Raw genomic sequence first — 18,970 nt, 5'->3', positions numbered from 1 at the left:
TACTTATCGATCTTAAGATCGGTAAGTATGTTGATAAGTATTTGTATGTTTGTTTGTCTGTCTGTTAGATGTACGCGATATCTCACGAAAGCGAGGTTGAATCTGCTCCTAATTTTACATGTGCATTCATCATAGCTCGGATCAGAAGCCCATTGATTTTCGATGAATTATGTCGTATAATTAGCGAGTTATTAATTAATTAGTGATTTGACACACGGTGTCACTATGGAGTAAGAGCGCTGTTTTGGGGGATTCCCTAACCTTCGATCGATAAGTCTTCGGTCTCCGACCGATATTCTCATTAGAGTATCGTGCACTTGTATTACGAGACATTCCATTTAGTTGACCGATGTCACATAGAATGAGTCTTTAATAAATGATGCCTTGCGTCCAGATCGAGTTAATGACATGAGCCATTCTAGCACTGAGAGTACCACTGAAATAATGTACTTAGCTTTCGAGTGAACAATGTTAATTTTCATAAATATGAATATTAATGAAAATTCGGAATAACGGAATACTAACGTATCTATAATTTCTATAATTCTGTATACTTTGTATTTTAAAGAAAAAAAAGAAGACAAAATCGAAATCGACTCAAGATCGCAAGGTATGAAAAGTCAAGTGAAATAGTTTGGCACGATAACAGTAACAAATTATTTATGACTATATTCAGATAAAAAAGGAGGTAAAGAAGACTCTTGACAATCTCATTGATACAGTTATATTCATGTAAAATGTAAGTAACTGATTTAATGCATTGTGTTGTATGCGATATACCGGTGACCGTACATTTGAACCCATGTGTATATCTGCGGGTTCAATCTTTATGCGGGTGCTAAAACCCATGGGTTAGGGTTAGTATCGGTTCAAATATCCGTAAAACAAAAACAAATTTTCATAGGTGCAATAGTATGCAGGTGCAATTGTCATGGGTTCAAATGTACTGGAACCAATATACCTGATCCATTCATCCTAGGGTCCAAAGAGCGTTTCAAAACTGCTCTGTAGGATACAGAAGAATGCTTTTATTTTACATTTCAATATCAGGGGGGAAGTCCGTCGCTCAAACCCCCCTGGCCACGCCCGTGGGAGTATATGATTAGAGCAATTAAAAGTTCATGATCTTATTCATTCTATTTCAAGCAAAGAGTAAGAACCGGGACTGTGGAATCAGAGTTTTTATTGGAGTTGTAGTCATATTTTCAGACTCCCCGAATTCGAAGTCGAAATTTTCAATTCCCTGGAGCCGGAGCGGAAATTTTAGACTTTTAATTTTGATATTCGAAATCAAAAATTGATGTAAAAACCAAAGCAAAAATCAAGTTGATTAAGCATTATTTGCAGAATTTGATTTCTTTCACAAGCTCGGAACTGAAGTCTAAATTAGGAAAGATAACCGACTTTTATCTTACTGCAGCATATGTCCTTCGATACAAATTCAAAATAAAATTTTGGTGATCAACAGATCGGAGATGACGTGGTTTACGTCACAATCACATTGTTGTATGAAATTGTTCAAGATGAAGACAATCGTTACAACACGGAAAATTTCGTCATTATCTCGGCAAATTTTCATACTCTGTATAATAAATTTTGTCATATGATCCTGCCGAAGATAGAAAATATGATAATCAATGTGATCATCAATCAACTATGTTATATACCGCCAAATTATCATATATCACATGAAGGACATTGATATATGATCTATAATTTGAATTTATATTATGTAATTGGATATTTCAAAGGATATATAAGTATAACGATGCGTGTTTATTATTCAGCCAAATCTTTCACGTTGGCATCTCAGTAAAAGCTGATTGGGACGATTTATTTTTTTTAGTCCGAAAAAGAACAAAAAGATCGAGCAAACGACGCCCAAAAATTGTGGGCGCTCCCGAAGTATGTGCACTAAGATGGTGCACAACCTAAAACCTAACCTGGTACACATACGATGTTTAGGCTGTGCGTCATCTTGGTGCACATACTTCGGTAGCACCAAATTGTGTCCAGACTTCCTTGTTTAAAACAGTATTTTCAACTGAAAATTAAAAAAATATATTCCAGATATATTTTTTTTTATTTTACTTCTTCATACAACCCTTGCCGATGAGATGCATATTGATGACTAATATACTCATCTGATGTCAGCAATATTTAAATTTTACTCAACATACATTTGCAAATAAACTATAATGTAATACTTACTATTCAGCGTCATATTGTGTCCTATCATGGTAGCAGAGCTTCTATGAATTATGTGCTATTCCTAATTATATATTCGTGTACCTATGAATCGTGTTTTATCATTATATTTATCATTATTTTAACTTTTTTTATTAACTATACAACATCGTGACACGGTAGTCTAATCTTAGCTATTACCACTGGCTAGTTAGAGAACGCAGCCGTATCAGCTTACACGCGTCGACTCAGTCCTATATTTTGAAACATGAGTAGCAACGAAGTGCCATCATTTTGGTTTCGGCTACAATACAAGTCGGGGTACGTCACATTGGCATCATTTAGATGTTTTGTATTTTCAGTGATTCAGATCAGCTGCGGATATAGTGATATTAATTGGATGAAGCAAGTAATATGACGTAACTTGGAACCGATATAATCACGTTTCCGACGCGATATCCTGCGTGGTGATCGCAGTTAGCCATGCATTTTGCAATTACGTTGTTGTTAAATGTAGTGAAAGATTAGAAATCGAGTTTCTAGATGATCTCGGAGAAAGTCTATTTCTATATATATACTGCTATACTCGAAAAGTTTAATATTCTTGTTCGTTTTAAAAAAAATTATAATAGAAAATCGTGGGCAGCCATATTCCCATAACATTTTTGGGTTATGCATTATGAAGTTCGTTTCATATTTCGACGTGGCGTTTTTTTGAATATTTACTTTATATATTTATAGCCTGTCCAGCTACTCGTATACACATTGTTCACGCTCTTGAAATATAACGATAAATATTTCCGTGATACCTGAGTCGATCGTCAGAAATGGCGAGTGAAAAATGGATCGAAGAAGAGGAGATACTGCAGAGAAAGATGAGTGAATTAAAGGTAAGCATGGAATTGAAGATGTCAAATAATTAATTTACTCACTTTCCAGTGTATTAGAAATTAGTGCGTGGTTAATCGCAATCGAAGCATTTTCATTGCGCAAAATGAATTCAAAAAATGAACAATGGCGCTGAAATACGTACGTTACAAAATAAATACGAAGGCGGGATACTGTACTGAAACGCCGGGAATATACTGTTCACAAAAAGAAATTGTTCGTAATTATGTGAAATCAGCGTGGTATATACTGATACTATTACAAAGGCGGGGAAAAACCATTCTAGTCTATGCCTACCGGCAGTGACATCGAATACCTTGTCGTTGAATGGTGTGTTCCGTGAATAAACTATATCGAAAGAAACTGTATGGTAGCGATAGAATGAACGTTAACAAAAGTTTACACAACATATAAAATCTTTAGACACGCTCTGATGACCAAATTCCGGCGTTTGCTGTTGATTATATCTCGCAAAGCCATGCCGTTGAAGTCGATGCTTGCAATGTTCGGCGAATCGAGACTTAATTTAGACAAAAACGCCCGTCTAAATTCCTTTGTACCGAAATTAGTAAAATTGATACCGTACCACTGCAAGAAATAAACTGTTAAGATCTTGCTACATTCGAACAAGTATGGTCACAACGGTTATAGTTTTCAAATGAAAATTGTCGAACAGTGTTAGTTACATGGTAAGATCAATAAATAGCCCATGCACTCGTTAATTAGTCAGCTACATACAAGAAATAGCAAGTTTAATAATATATATGCAAAAACTGACGATAGAAACTATTGAATTCTTGCTACAGACGGGCAAGCACGGTCACATATTATTCATATAAAAATGATTGAGATCAATAAATGGCCCATGTGCATGTTCATTAGTCAACGACTTTCGGTGAATATCAGAAGAATCTGTAGGGTTGCGATACAATGAACGCCAAAAAAATCATTCAATCTATGATGAATGAAGTTTTGATGTTTCTGATGAAGTTTTAAAAATAAGACATGTATTGATTACAGAAAGTTTAAAACGTGACATAATTTGACCTTGACATTGTAGTCAAATTTTGTTCAAGTTCAGCAACAGTTAAAAAATATATTTATGTGAAAATCTTTCGGACGAAGTTAATGTCCCGCCTTTTGCTAATATATATATATATTTGAAAGTTTATTCCGGACCATAATACACAGCAGTTTTTCAACATCGTTATACTGAAGGTATTCGGAGAATTAAACGAATACGATTTTCTATGAATTGATTTACACCAAAACGCTTAAAAAATTAAATTCGCAATTTAATTTTAGCTTAAAGGTAAATCGGAAAGAAAACTTAGTACCTAGTATGTCTCTGTGGCCACGCACTAATTTAGCGGGATCGAGCACCGCATAGTGGTCCCATGCGAAACTGCTCAGAATAACGTCAAACGCGCTCATAAGTAGGGATAGGCATTTCGAATCGAACTTTCTGAGTAAGGGATTCCATGTTTCCAGTAATTTATGTTTCTGGAAGACCCATTATAATACAAATGTAATATACAATTTTTATGGCTGGGAATGGTTACCGTTTAACGGATTTCAGATGGTTACCGGTTTCGATTAAATCTGGCCGTAAACTGATATATATATATATATATCTTTTGTACAAATTACCTTTGTACTGTACAATTTCTTCAAAAATGATTAAGTTTATCGCAAATTTATCCCCCGTGGCGTTAAATCCAAGAGAATATTACTGACTTTAAAACTAACTTGAATATTTCTTTCTCAATGTCCGAAGTACGCTGCTTTTCTCATGAAACATTCTCGATCCGTGAATAATTTTTAGCGATACCAAGATAAGATCAGGCGAAATTGCTTTGAAAAATTTGGATCGCAACAGTCTAAACTATAACTCATTACGTCAAACGTCACGGCTAACTGTTTAATTTAACCCGGTCAACGGAAGTGATCGTTTCCCAAAAATTTCCAGCTCTAATAATTACATAAAATTCGCAGTATTTTCGATTCGATAATCATAAGACATTCAAAAACGCCCAGCCCTACTAACAAGTAAAGAAGATTCGTTTCTGGCAAAGTTAGCGGTCAAAATTTATGGTAGATAAAATAATGAATTATACCGCATTGCCATTCACAGGTACAATACCAACGGTGTACGACATTGACAATTACTGTTGTGCGAGGGAGAAAAATATCTGCTGGATGGCTTCATGATCTTTGTAAGTCCGTTTGACTAAAGGCCTTATTATTTGAATTGTACTTTGAATATTCTTTGCGCGGAGTTATAAAAGCTCCCATTCATTTCATATATTTGCTGGTAGATTACTTCGTAGTCATTATTTGCAATATTGCACATACCATAATTGTATTTACCATTGATGTACCGACCGACATGACTCACCTCTGGACGAGCGTCCTTTTGTAATTCCTGGCATGGTTTACCTAAAGCCTTAATGGTTAAAGGACAAGCGTGTTGAAAATAATGAAAACAGTATATCAAATGATCATACTTAAGGGGGCAAAGCTGTTATTATGGTCTGATATGGATTACCGCCTACCCTAATATTATGGCCAATGAGGTTATCAAAATAGGCCAAATTTCAAATAATAACATGTTTTGTATTCACGTTCGGGATATCCTACTCACATAATGAGGTCTTTTTCATGTGGGTTGAACCCAAACTCTGGTTTTAATACTAGATTTATTGGTGTTTATAACATGAGATTATACTCATAACACTTTACTGACTTTATATCGCTCTTTTTCTTATTAGTTGACACTCCTGACGCCCAAGTATATCTTACATGTGAGACTGCAATTGGCCGAAAATCATTCAAAACTAAAATAGCGAAAAACACACGGAACCCAGAGTGGAACGAAACATTTACTTTCATTTTGTCTGAAGATTATGCCAATTCAAAAGTAAAGGTATGTAAAACCATTCTTAATGGTTGCGATGTGCCCGCCAATAGATGCATTCACCCCGCCAACTTGAATGCCTAAATTGAGGAAAATTTTTGTGATTATGGCCGGGATACGGGTTAATGGAATTCTACGTAGACTTAAAATAACGTACCAGGTCTGTAGAGGTCCAGGGCAGTGTCGGAGTTGGTAACTCTTGCAGTTAGGGTTAGGAATGCAAATTACGCTGGAAATTCAAATCATTCCTAACCGAACGCTAACTGGATAATTATTAATTTGTTATTTTAAAACGTGGCGGGAAGATTTTTCTTAAATCTCACATTTTTTGCATTGGTGGCGGGAATTTGAAGAAGATCTTCCAAAACTTCTAAAAGTTTTAACACGAAATAAAACAAGCATTAAGTTAGCTGGAATTGTTCAACGACCACACAAGTGTTATTTTACTTCATAATAATATATCTACTCATATACTTAGTCACATTCTTACTTAACTACTTCCCAAATCCGACATGCTTAATTACATACTGAAATAAATAATTAAATAATTGGCAAAAGTTTCCGTAACTAGATGGCCGGGGGCTAGAGTAAGGTTGCATTCAAAAGCCGGATATACAGTCAATCAAGTTTTTTGTGTATCCGGATTGTAACTCAGATCCGGAGTTGTTTAAATGGCTCGGAGTTGGATATAGATTTGTTCGACACCACAGTTTAATTCAAACGATGCGAGGCTCAAGGCTATATGTAGCCTAATCACCAAATAAGAAAAACAAACCGACAAATTCAATTCTCAGATTCGTTATTGATTAGATTAGATCGATTAGCTATATATCGATATTCAATCACGATAAAACTGTTTAATTTATCAGCATATTTTGTTTTCGGGTTAGATGAGTTTTTTAAAATAAGATAAATTTGTTTATTCGACCTATTTAATTTTTTAAACTTTTAGACGGTAAACATTTTGGAATAAGAATGATTGGTTAAACCTGATTAAAAGTTTAAAACGTTATAAAAAAAATCAGTTTTATAGAATATTAACTTAAAAATGAATGGTAGTTCAAAATTAAATGTCAAGGACCCTAAGGCTTGAGAATCCTACCTTGCGTGATGGTAAATCGGCCTTGTATGGGACACCAGTAATCTTTAGAATTCAATTTACTCTGATTTAAGGTCGATGTATACGAAGAAGATAAATTCAAGCATGACCCTCACCTGGGAGATGAAGTATTTAAAGTAGAAGAACTTGAACTTGGGAAATCAACATTAAAAACGATTGATCTTGGAAAAGTAAGAATTTAAATATTCGTGAACGCGAGAAATCATTAAAATGTATATATGCCAAAAATTTATTTGCAGATGAAAAACACAAAAATGTAATAGCCAAGATGGAACAAAGTATTAAATATACATGAATGTCGACACGTTATTTTATCAATTCTTCAGTCAATTCTAATACCGCCAATACTAATTTATGATAACGGTATCACAAATGTGTGGTATTACCAAAATTGTCCTGTTGTAAATATTATTTTGCGGACTTTTCTGCTGTTTCGATTATAAACCATACGATTATATAGGATTTCCATCTCACTAAACGCCATTATTTTTTCTTCTCATGTTTCAACTTCAGAATGGACAAGTTGATATCGAGTTACTCAAGCAATACAGGTGAGTTGACATCGTTCCAACTTAAACTGATAATTTTTGGATGAAGTATGGAGTGCTAGATGTTTTAAAATATGACAGCAAAATTTTTTTTCTTACGAATTATTATGTAGTGAAGATTGAAATTTATTTTCCCATTACACTTCATACAAGACCGCGATGCTTGAATGTATTGACCCAAAAGTCGAATGAATAAAAATGGGTAACGCTATCTCAGTATATTTTCAGCCAAATATTTAAAAAATTGTTCCGAATGTAATATGATGTCGTACCCGTGAATTACAAGAAACACAGAAAATTTTGTTTGAAATTCGAAAAAAAATAACAATAACTTTTAATTTCATCTTCAAATACTGACATTCCATCTTAAAGTATATACTAAGAATTTTTGAAATTGGGTGTTCCCTTAGTTACAAAGAAAAGCGATTTTTTGCAACAATACTAATTTTCGCTTTTAAAATGAGATATTGTTGTGTGACGTCATAATACACAACTGTAAAAGTTACGTCATTTCCCGCCTAAATCGTATCTTACTGATGAGTGATGACTAGTTAATTCGTACAAATCAAAAATAAAAGCAGTTTATCAAGTATCACAATCTAATGGAATCTCCCCATTTTCTTAAACAGAACTTCTCCTGATTTCCGACTATCTCTTGGTTTATCTGACGGAGAAAGAAAATTTCGGATGAAAAGGAAACAAAAAACTATGGAAGCACTGCAGAAATTTTTAGGAGAAGAAGGCCCAGAATCATTATTGGAAGTAAGATATTTTACCGAAAAATGATAAGATAGGATGTTCATATTTTTCCCGGAGAGTAGAAAGACGATAATGTGACCTAATCATATGCCGTACCATAGCCTCTTGCCCGGTTACCATCTCAGATATACGGTTAGCTAGCCAGTTATTTTTGTTTCAAATGCATGTAGTTGGTAAACACTTAAAATCTGTATTAGTTATGATTATTTGAATATATCTTCACCGGGTCATTGGATTAGGTTGTTGATTTGTGTTCGTTTTACTAGAAAAGGTTACAACAATGTTGTCATTGTTTCAGTCACCAACAATCGCTTTGGCGGTCACCGGAGGTGGGTATCGCGCTGTGGCTACATCTTGTGGCGCGATGGAAGCACTGGCAGAAAATGGCCTTGTTGATTCTCTTATGTACGTTGCTGGTCTATCCGGATCTTCATGGTACGAATTCAAATAATTTCAGCTTGGATTTAACCAATTATTACAAGTTGAGTTAGGACCTCCAGAAGTGTATGTGCACCAAGATGGCGCACCACCTGAACATAGTATATGTACCAGGTTAGGGTTCAGGTTGTGCGCCATCTTGATGCACATACTTTTGGAGCGCCGAAAATATATTGGGTGGGGTTACTTCGTCGATTCGATATTTCTAAAAAAAGTGGCCATAGAAAACAGTTTGATTACATTTAAAGTTCATATTTAGGTACATTGCAACCACATACCTTCACAAAGCTATGGCAAATCGCCAATCTCTGATCGAACATCACGACTGGCTGAGAAAGCAGATGGAAAGAAGTCTAGCAAACTGTTTGTTCGACCTCTCCTTTTACAAGCGATATATGTAATAATCTTTAGTGGTTATTATCAATTTTATTTAAAATTAAAAGTGTTAAACGGCCTGGCGTGGTTCACATTAACTCTTATGAGTTTCAGCTAAGTTTCAGCTCCCTGGGTATGTTAGTTAACTCGACGACATCGACCTAAAGATTGAGAAAAAACTTCTGGTTGCTGATTGCTTTGAGTGGGTTCAGAATATATGCGAGACGATTTCTGTACTCCACAGAGTCGTAAAGTGATTCACGTATCTGCCAGTCAGTCAAGGCTTCCTCTCTCATAAAGTTTATGCAAATGAAACAAAATATGAATGCTAAATTATATTTTATTATCGTAGATATATTATTGCGATTTCAAATATTTAATCCAGGGAATACAAAGATTTTAAAAAAGAACATAATCAACCAACAACCTTCGTTGACTTCTACGGTCTAGCACTTGGAGAAACTTTTCTTGGATGTGAGGTACGAAAATGTATAATAAAAAATGTTTTTATTTTTTGCGGTTAGTATGCTTTTCGAAAAAAAAATGGATGACAAAACTAGTTTAAAAAAAATCCACTCCAATGTCTATATTAACGAAAGTTTTAGAACGCTGGAGCAGAAGCGAGACGTATACGGATTTGATTAAATTTAGGAGTAGAAATATGTATATTAGTGTGGAAAGTGTTACATAGGAACTTCAAACACAAACGAAATAGGTAGTCGCATCACCTGCTTGGGATGTTGCTCAAATGGATGATGGTTGCTTAACATTGTACATTTTTTACATCGTAATCAACGTACCATACATGCAGCTATATTACTATTACTCATCTAATTTTCAGAACACAAAAGTGACTCTTTCATCGTTGAAAAGTTATGTCGATTCTGCATCTGTTCCTTTCCCAATACTCACGTGTGCTCATGTCCGAGAATATCTTCCGATGTCCGAATTCTGGGGTAGGTTATATAAAATATTTGCTCATTTTGAGCAATGAAAAGTGACAGTGATCTTGGCCCACTTCTTGTATAAATGCGTCGACATCTTTTGTGTTACATTGGGGTTGGAGTCAAAAAAGCATCAAGTTTAATAAAAAAGCTTATTGAAGGAGGCTTATTGAAGGAATACGCCTGTGTTTTGCTATCAAAGTTTGATTTCTCCGGAATTTATTTGGAACTGGAGTCGAAATTTTTCTACGACCCGAAGTTCGGGAGTCGAAGTAAAATTTGTTTACTCCGGAGTCGGAGTCAAATGTGTTTAAACCGGGAATCAGAGGCGATTGTATTTTACCTTGCCCACACGGCCCAGTATAACTATAATTCTCATTCTAATTACCAGATGAAGTAGAAATGACGCCATATGAGGTCTCACTTCCCAGTTACGGGATCAACATTCCTACAGAACAGTTCAACTCAAGTTGGGGAAACGGGATTTTACAGAAAGAATTACCTGAACCTCCGCTTCACTATTTAATGGGGGCTAGTGGAAGTGCATTTGCAATATTGCTGAGTAAAGTTGATGATAAATCTGAAACAAGTGAAGACTTGCAAACTTACGTTGGTGAGTAGTCAAATCATTGGATCTATTCGGTAATGTTACAACCATTAGATTTCCCTACACCCCATATAGCGGATGATCTCCCCCCCCTAATTATATAATTCTTACAAGTTATAGTTCTATGGCTAATACCCAAATATCGAATACCCCTCCCTACCCCCCAAATTTGGAAACACCCCCCTAAATGAAGCTGGAGAACATGCTGGAGCGGAAATTGAATGAATCTATGACCCACAGTCTCATCTCAAGATCAATATATTAGGTTTGACCCACTCACTAAAAAAGTTTGTAAAAGCATATTGCACTAACAGTCTTTGGAATGATTATCCTCATATATTATTGTGACATCATATGTGTCATGACATCATAATTGCATTGACCCAAGCATATGTGACATCCCTGCAGAACTTATAGTTCATGTTTTGCCGAGGTATATGACATCATCAAACCGATGACATCACAAGAAAACATTGTCATCATCCTCAGGTGATTGTAATTCGTTTACATCGTAAACAAAAACTTTGTTCCGCTCCGCTGGTATTTCTTTTCGATTGTCTGTCTCTCTTGTGACGTCATTAACGGTTTCCACGGTAACTTCTGTTTCGTTTTCAGCTGAACAAGCTGGAGAACATGCTGGTTGTAACCAAGTCAGTATCCCCCGAGTCTAACTCGATTCCCACGTTAAGCAAATGACCTGAGCCAAATTTTCAACTATTTTATCTGTTTGATGTTTCAAAGTCAACTTCTAGTCGATTCATCTTCCACTCGGGGTTAAAGGTCGTATAATATGTGGCATGGAACGAACCTGTCATTCAAGTTCACAACTTTAATATATTTTCTAGACTCAATCGAAGAAACTCATCATAAGAAAAAGGATGGAGCGGATAAAGTGGTAAGTTATCCATGCTCGGATTATTATCTTGTAATACATGAACATTGTCCACCTGAAGTTGACTCTGTCATCAGAATAGAGATTGTGGTGCAATAAAGAGATCCCATTCATAACCGATATGGTTAAGAAGAACCGAAATGGGGGTTTTGCCAATTTGTTGTTGTTATTGTTGGGATGATTGTTGTTGTTAAATAAAAAGCTTTTCTGCGCGACTAACGGACTTTTTCGAGTCTTATATGAGACCGAATATTTCACCAAAAATGTTGTTGTTTTATTTTAATTGAAGGAGAATCCTATTATTCTGTATTGTTCGACCGCCTTTGTATTGGAAGTCTACCAATTTTTAGCGAATCTGGGCTCTAAAACTGTACCGCTACCGTCTCCATTTTCATATATTTAAGCATTATACTTGTAGTGTTGCATAATACATTTTCGGTATTTCAGGCACAATCGGACTCAAGTTCAGAAGACGACGAGGCAGAAGAAACCCAGAATAGTGTATCACGTGGAAAAGGTAGAAATAATTTATAAATTACTTGTATTTTAAAGTAATTTAAATGTAATCTATCTTGTCATATTTCAGAAGCAAAGAATTTTTCATCGCCCGACGATGACTGGATTGAACAAGTGAAATTAAAAGCCGAAGCTCGAGCAAATGGAGAGAAAGAACAAGAGTAAGATTTCTTCCAGACCCCGACTCTCCATTCCGGATTGACAAATTTGACTCCGGATCTAGCTCCCGACTCTGGGATAATTAAATTATGACGACAAACTTTACTACTTGTTTTAGCATAAATTTTACCTATGTTTTTCTTTCGGTAGACAAGATACAATTGGCCGAGCATTTTTATTGGAACGAACAGCTAAAGTAAAGAATTGTGCAACCAGCTACATGGGACTTGAAAAATTTCGTTTCAACACAGACCCAGTTTCACACGAAACAGAAGGTTAGAATGATGATAAATTTTAAAACAGTATTTTACTTCTTCGACTATTTGTAGGCAACTTTCTGCCTTGGGCGAAAGTGTTTCATAAGAAAATTTGCACAAAACGAGGTCACATGTATACTCACTTACTAAGAAGAAAAAGGATGTAATCTCTGAGAGAAGTTGCGGGCGACCAGTGAAATGTCAAGTGCTACTGAAACTATAGTGTGTTCTCGCATAACAAAAAGATCGTTTTTGCGAATTTAATCTCGCAAATGGTTGTGTTGACAAAGACTTACAGGTACGTTCTCGCAAAACATTCTCAATATAATTCGTTATCGCGAAACTACATTGTCTCGAAATCTTATTACTCTTTCTTATTAAACTACATTCTGGCAAACGTAAGTTCTCGTAAAAATTGTTGTTGCAAAAGTTCGCCCTTACAAAACTACAATCTCGGAAAAGTGGTTTTCAGAAAACCACATTCTCGCAAACGTCACTTTTCACAAAAATACTTGAAAGTCCTTCTTGATGTCGTCTTTTTATTTTTGTTATTTGCATTTTTAATATCTTCATTTATTCAATTTTAAACAGTTAAATATACTGTTTCATAATATTTGTATAAAAATAATTTTCAGCTGCAGTAAGAATACGCAGAAAAATTTCGACAAAGAAGAGAAATATAATGTTATGCGATTCAGCATTGGGTTGTAATTTACCTTCGGTTCATGTTGTTCGACCACAAAGAGAAGTTGATGTGTTAATTGTAGTTGATTGCAGTAATTATTCCAGTGAAAAATCGCTCATATTGGAAGTAAGTAGCACGGTCGAAATTTATCACTATTTGAATTTCATTTATAAACATTACAACAACAAGTCTTTGCGTATTACATTGCACTTGATTGACAGTACGCGTCATGTGCAGCTGACCAAAAATTGTCTATGTAGCAGTCTAATATGTCTTCTGCGGAAGATGACATTGCAATGGCGATTTGGACCATATATCCATCGCTATATATAGCATACTATTTGAAGGTTTTACATGTAAGAAGACAAGTTTAAGGGTTAATCCCAATTGTCTCAAAAGATACACTTTATGTATTTTCTCGCTTGACTAAAGACTAAATAGCTAAAAATAGGGATGTGATTGTAAATGTTTAGTAAATAGAGTTTTCTGCTCTTGACAATGCCTAGTTATGAATATTTTATGATATATTCAACATTGTGCTTTCTTATAGAACTACAAAAAGATTTAAAAAAAATTAAATTAAATACAATTAAATGAATATGTCGTTATCAATTTTTGGGGATAAAATAACTATTTTAAACTTTGATACTTTTGATCTATTTTTGGGTGTCGAGGTTAATGTACACTTGTTTCACACATGTCCCACTTGGCAGAAGGCTTGAGTATAGTCATATGAAGTGAAATTCATGCAATTGGGACAATGTGGGGCAAGTGGGATATGAAATATTTGGAACACCTATTTTCTGTATTTCTCTGTTTGTCTGGGATTTTATTATTTTCTAATCTTTCGGGAAATAGTGAATAAATTGAATTTGAGTTTTTTTTTTAGCTTTTCGCAACGGTGCAGAGTCAAATCTACGACCACGGAATAAAATTTCCGCGAATAAGTATCGAAAAAATAGCTGAAGATCCATTCAGAGAATTTTACCTTTTTGAAGATAATGAAGACCCTGATTGTCCTATGGTGTTATGGTTTACAATGGCTGATAAAAAGTTTAAAGAACAAGAAAATCCGCACAGAAGAACCGGATATCCGACACCTGACGATGTTGGTAAGTAGTTAACGATCTTCACCTGTTAAGTATATTACCTTTAATAGATACAAATTTGAATAATGTACAGGGCAAGACAGGAGTGGGTAATTACTTTTCTGAATGGAATAGATATAATAAATAGACTTGGTTACTGGGCGGACGCTCAAAACTCGATTTTAAAAGCTATGAATAGAAAACAGTTTATTTACAATAGCTTGTCCAACAGCTAGGCTAACGTTTATATAATAATGAGAAGCATAATGTAACAATCAAGGTCATTATGACGTAATTTTCGTCGAAATTTTCAACGAAAATTTATATCTATAAAAACTAGGGTCGTAATTTTAGAAGACAGATGTGGGCCGGATGAAACACTTCGGTGGGTCTCCTGTTTTGTTTATATTGATTGCATCACCACTCCCGTCCTGTCACCTTTCCGGCAAAACAGGTGCTCAGCTGAAGTCTTACCTGTGCGGAAGTAAATGTTGCTGAACTTAATCCGTAATTTTCATTTGAATGACCAGATATCAGATTTCTGTGAAAGTCACTTAAGTTACTACTGTAATGTGATTATTCATATATTTGAATATTGGTCTCTTGCTCAACACAATTAATTAACTATTACTAACTAATTATTATTAATTAACTATTTATTTTTTTTATATTAAGATTCTGGAAAAGTGAAATTCACCGATTTCTCCATATTTCCGGAAAGTTCAGATTTCGGAACATTACGACTTTCATTTAGTCCTTTGAATTTTGATCGACTGAGAGAATTGATGAGATTTAACATCGTCAACAACATGGATGTAAGTTTCATAGTTAAGCAATAATTGGGAGTTGGAAATCTAATTGGGGGTTCAAACCCACTCAATAAAATAAGTTTTATAGGGGGATTTCTCACTTTCGCACTGAACAACGCTATATGAGCAATCAACCACAGGTTGCTATAGAAATACTGTGTTTTTGGCAGGGCAGCAGAGTCTAGAGAATTCTACAATCGATTCCCGGGGTAAATATAATTGATTTCGACTTAGGACTCTGTGTTTTAGGGAAATTAAAATTTTAGAAATACAAAACTTGGTGGTATTTAGAAAGTCTCGGTCAAATATTTTACTTAGTTTCTGTAGAAAAATTTGGCTTCGATTATTATCATTAAAAGTATTGAATTTCGATGGGGAATACAATAAGTCGAATCTGGCTCCGGAGATTTCGAAAATAAGAGTCTGACTGAAAACATCACAAACTCCCATTGTTGTCCTATTTCGTTTTAATTGATTATCTTATCTTGAATCAATCATAACAAACAGTGAATTGGTATATTTAGATTGTGAGAGAAAAAATTGGAAGCAAAGTGAAACAGATGAAAGAACGTAAAGAACAAAGATCTGGTCTTGGATCATCCTCAAAACGTGCAAAACAGTAGACAACTTGGCCAGAGATATAACATCCCTATATTAGGCAGGTGTACAGTTTCAAGAGCATCGTACATTTATGTACATTGTACAAAATTTGTTACTTTTTCCATAAACGCTTCATGATTGTTTGCATGTGCAGCATCAAAGCTGTTTTTGAACCATAGTTGCAAAAAAAACATTTGTTTCGTCAACGATACCAATTCCTACAGCGATCCAAAAGTACGCTTCATGTCCAAAAACAAATGTTTCCCTGACCTTTGAACCTCAAAATTTCATTCCTAACTCTACCTTTGCAAAATTGGTGACACTTATTTTGAGAATTTTTTTCGTGTTAGAAGTTAAGCGTACAAACTGGTCTACATGTTCAAACCATCATTCAGATTTTATAGGATTTAACCACTTTCCATTTAAAAGTACTGATAGCTAATTTTAGACTAGTCTATCGCAGTTTTTTTTTTTTTTTTTTTGGGGGGGGGGGACTAATATGTGATTACTGCAACTGAATTGAAACTTCATAAAGACAAAATGGCAATTTGGTTTATAAATTTCGACAACACAATTGAAAACTCACAAATAGCACACAAGAGCGCTTTTGTTTACAAGCATGCCTGAAAATCTGTCCAAGTGAGGAAAATATCTGGCCGGCTGCTAAATTTCCAATTATTACTTCAATGTTGTCATCTTGCTGATAAAAGAACGTTTTAGCCTGGCCTGGGTTTCAATGTTGGCTGGGCTCACGATGACAGCACCATCTCCGTGTTCAAATATTTAATCATTGGTTTGTATTCACTTTTACGTTTCTTTTTGATCATTTTTGAAAAAACCTTTTCCGTGTGTTTTTAGCTGGTTCGATGTAATAAAAACATGATCATGCAACATAACAGAGAGATAGACTCTTGTTTTGAATGTTAATATTAACATTTCATACTGGATTTATTATAAATATATGCATCATAGTCAAATCCATTTACCTATTATTACTAATACTACATTATATTTACAAATTGGAATACGTTGCCAATATAGTTATATATATTATCAAATTGTAACATTATTCTTATCACTTATTTTTCATGTCATGTTTTTTTTTTGAGCATAGGGCGTGATATCATAAAAAATCTTATAGTAGTCTAACATTCGGTTTGAAATTCCTCGTCTGCAGAAATTTGACCTAAATACTATGGATGTATGTATGAGCCACATCATTAAATCTATCGAATAACTTTATTGTATATTCTTTGCTCAAATGTAAGATCATATTCAGTACTTCGCACTATATTAATGATCAATTATTGGGCCTACCTTATTAAAGACGTAACGTCATTGTACGATTATCGCGAACAAGAACGACGGAATGATCTAGTCACCGGTAGGTTGAAGTAAACAAGTATGGTAATCTCGAACATGGCATGGTTGATATTTGTGACAAAGTTATCATCGAAAGCCTCAATTCGTTCGTCAAGCTGTTAACTGATTTGATGTTGCAGCCAGGAAGTTCTTGGTAATCGCTTCCTATAGGTCACTCTTCTTGTGAGACAAGGCTGCAACCTGCGACTTGAGAATTTAATGCTGTCGCTGATTCTAAACTGCACCTATTCATATATTCACTTTCGATTTTAGAAATGTTGGGATTTAAGTTGCATTCATCTATTTATGTGTGCGCAATTTCCTTGAAATCACCTAATTGCACCTCTATTGAAAATATCTGAACAATAATACTGTACTCACGTGTTAATTACACAACCAACGATACAGAAAATTAGTAGTCAGCTGTGTAACAGTTACTATTTGCTGTCGTTGGTAATGTGCTATGTTCTTATAGGCCGTGCACTTTTAACGTTTGATAAATTCAGCATTCTGGCACGTCGCGCCCTTCAGGAACAGTCCTAGCACCATTTGTAGGGGATTCCACGTTGAACTAATTACCGTAATTTACTCTGAATAAAATCGTCAAAAAAATCAGAATCTGTTCTATCTATTCTTGATAGTGATTCAAGACAGTTTACACTTTAGCTCGATTGTTCGTAAGTCACGTTTATTCAATGACACTTGGAGTAGCGATTCGATTAAGATTAGCGAACGGGTGACAATTGTATTGTTGTTTTCGTAATCTATTGAATATCCCAGGCCTACAGGACGCGATAAATGGCGTTTCAGAAGTGAGTGTACCAATATGGAGGTAAATAATTTTGTTTGCCTATTTTACATCAAGTTGTGTAAAGGGACTGAAACCTATGCGCAGGAGAGTATTCACTTGGCTAGCACAGACAGTTCTCGAACTCGTTGTAGAACTAAAATAAGGAGAAATCGAAATAAAGTTATGGCGTAATCTCATCCTGGTACACATACTACGAGAGTACCCGATTGATTTGGATTAACATCCATCAACTTAGGCAAGAAAAAGTCGAACTATGTGAAAAACACTTCGCAAGGGTAGACGCAATCATGTTATGGCGCTGCAAAGCACAATCTGAACAATTTTTGAGTCCTAATTTTCTAAGTTTCCCAGTCTCAATTTCTCTCTCAGGTACCTTTAATTATCATTTCTTGTATTAGCACGTTTCACGTGAAATTTTGTCTGGAACCAAATTATTTGTGGGTTGACAAATACCATGAAGAAAATGATTATGGGTGGAAATATGGGTGCAAATGTCTGTTGGGGGTGTAATCTGTATGATAAAATCCGTGATAGCAAATGAGCTGTAACGTAAAATAGAAATGTTTCGCTATTACTGTTACCGCTACACTTAATGAGCTTCCCCAACCACTCGTGGTTTGGTAATTTAGTTTCAGTTTGTGTATCTCACAGCAACTGTAGTGTTGGCAAATCAACAAAACTTTACAACGATATATATTGTAGAAATCACCCGCTGTGGTCGTGCTCAGTGTATGATATTTCGTAATTCGCCAACCTGGGGAATTCCTTCAACAAATACCAAAACACCTACTCCACTTGCAAGGACGTGTCCCATGGTAGTCGTCTCATGGTTTTTGGTTGATAAGGTAAAAAGCTGATTTTTTTAACCAGTTGGAAGACAAAACAATTGGAAAACAACCCTACGCAAATTTGAGGCTCAGTAGCAGGAAGTGTACAATATTTTTTCATAGTTTTTGTTTTCTAATTTTTTCATAGGTTTTTTTTTTCAAAGTCGTGGTGTTTTAGAAG

At 35.1% G+C, this 18,970-nt stretch overlaps 1 protein-coding gene across 1 annotated transcript; it reads left to right on the top strand.

Moving 5' to 3' along the window:
• Positions 1-2,928: 2,928 nt before the first annotated feature.
• Positions 2,929-17,758, top strand: LOC120348651 (cytosolic phospholipase A2-like). The gene is made up of 19 exons (XM_078117485.1): positions 2,929-3,077; positions 5,210-5,291; positions 5,847-6,001; positions 7,166-7,282; positions 7,626-7,663; positions 8,290-8,422; positions 8,718-8,854; positions 9,117-9,254; positions 9,618-9,711; positions 10,074-10,188; positions 10,568-10,789; positions 11,629-11,678; positions 12,123-12,192; positions 12,262-12,352; positions 12,501-12,625; positions 13,243-13,418; positions 14,182-14,404; positions 15,056-15,195; positions 15,714-17,758. Exons 1-19 carry the CDS (start codon positions 3,015-3,017, stop codon positions 15,810-15,812), a joined length of 2,268 nt encoding a protein of 755 aa, XP_077973611.1. The 5' UTR covers positions 2,929-3,014; the 3' UTR covers positions 15,813-17,758.
• The last annotated feature ends 1,212 nt before the right edge of the window (positions 17,759-18,970 follow it).

Source organism: Styela clava, chromosome 1 (genome assembly GCF_964204865.1).
Source record: "Styela clava chromosome 1, kaStyClav1.hap1.2, whole genome shotgun sequence".
NCBI lineage: Eukaryota > Metazoa > Chordata > Ascidiacea > Stolidobranchia > Styelidae > Styela > Styela clava.
The sequence above is the reverse complement of the archived record's forward strand: the minus strand, read 5'-3'. Positions and strand labels throughout refer to the sequence as shown.

Coding starts and splice junctions, on each gene's coding strand:
- LOC120348651 (XM_078117485.1), top strand. CDS start 3,015: ATGGCGAGTGAAAAATGGATCGAAGAAGAGGAGATACTGCAGAGAAAG. Junction 6,002..7,165: donor ATGCCAATTCAAAAGTAAAG/GTATGTAAAACC, acceptor CTCTGATTTAAG/GTCGATGTATACGAAGAAGA. Junction 12,193..12,261: donor TAGTGTATCACGTGGAAAAG/GTAGAAATAATT, acceptor GTCATATTTCAG/AAGCAAAGAATTTTTCATCG.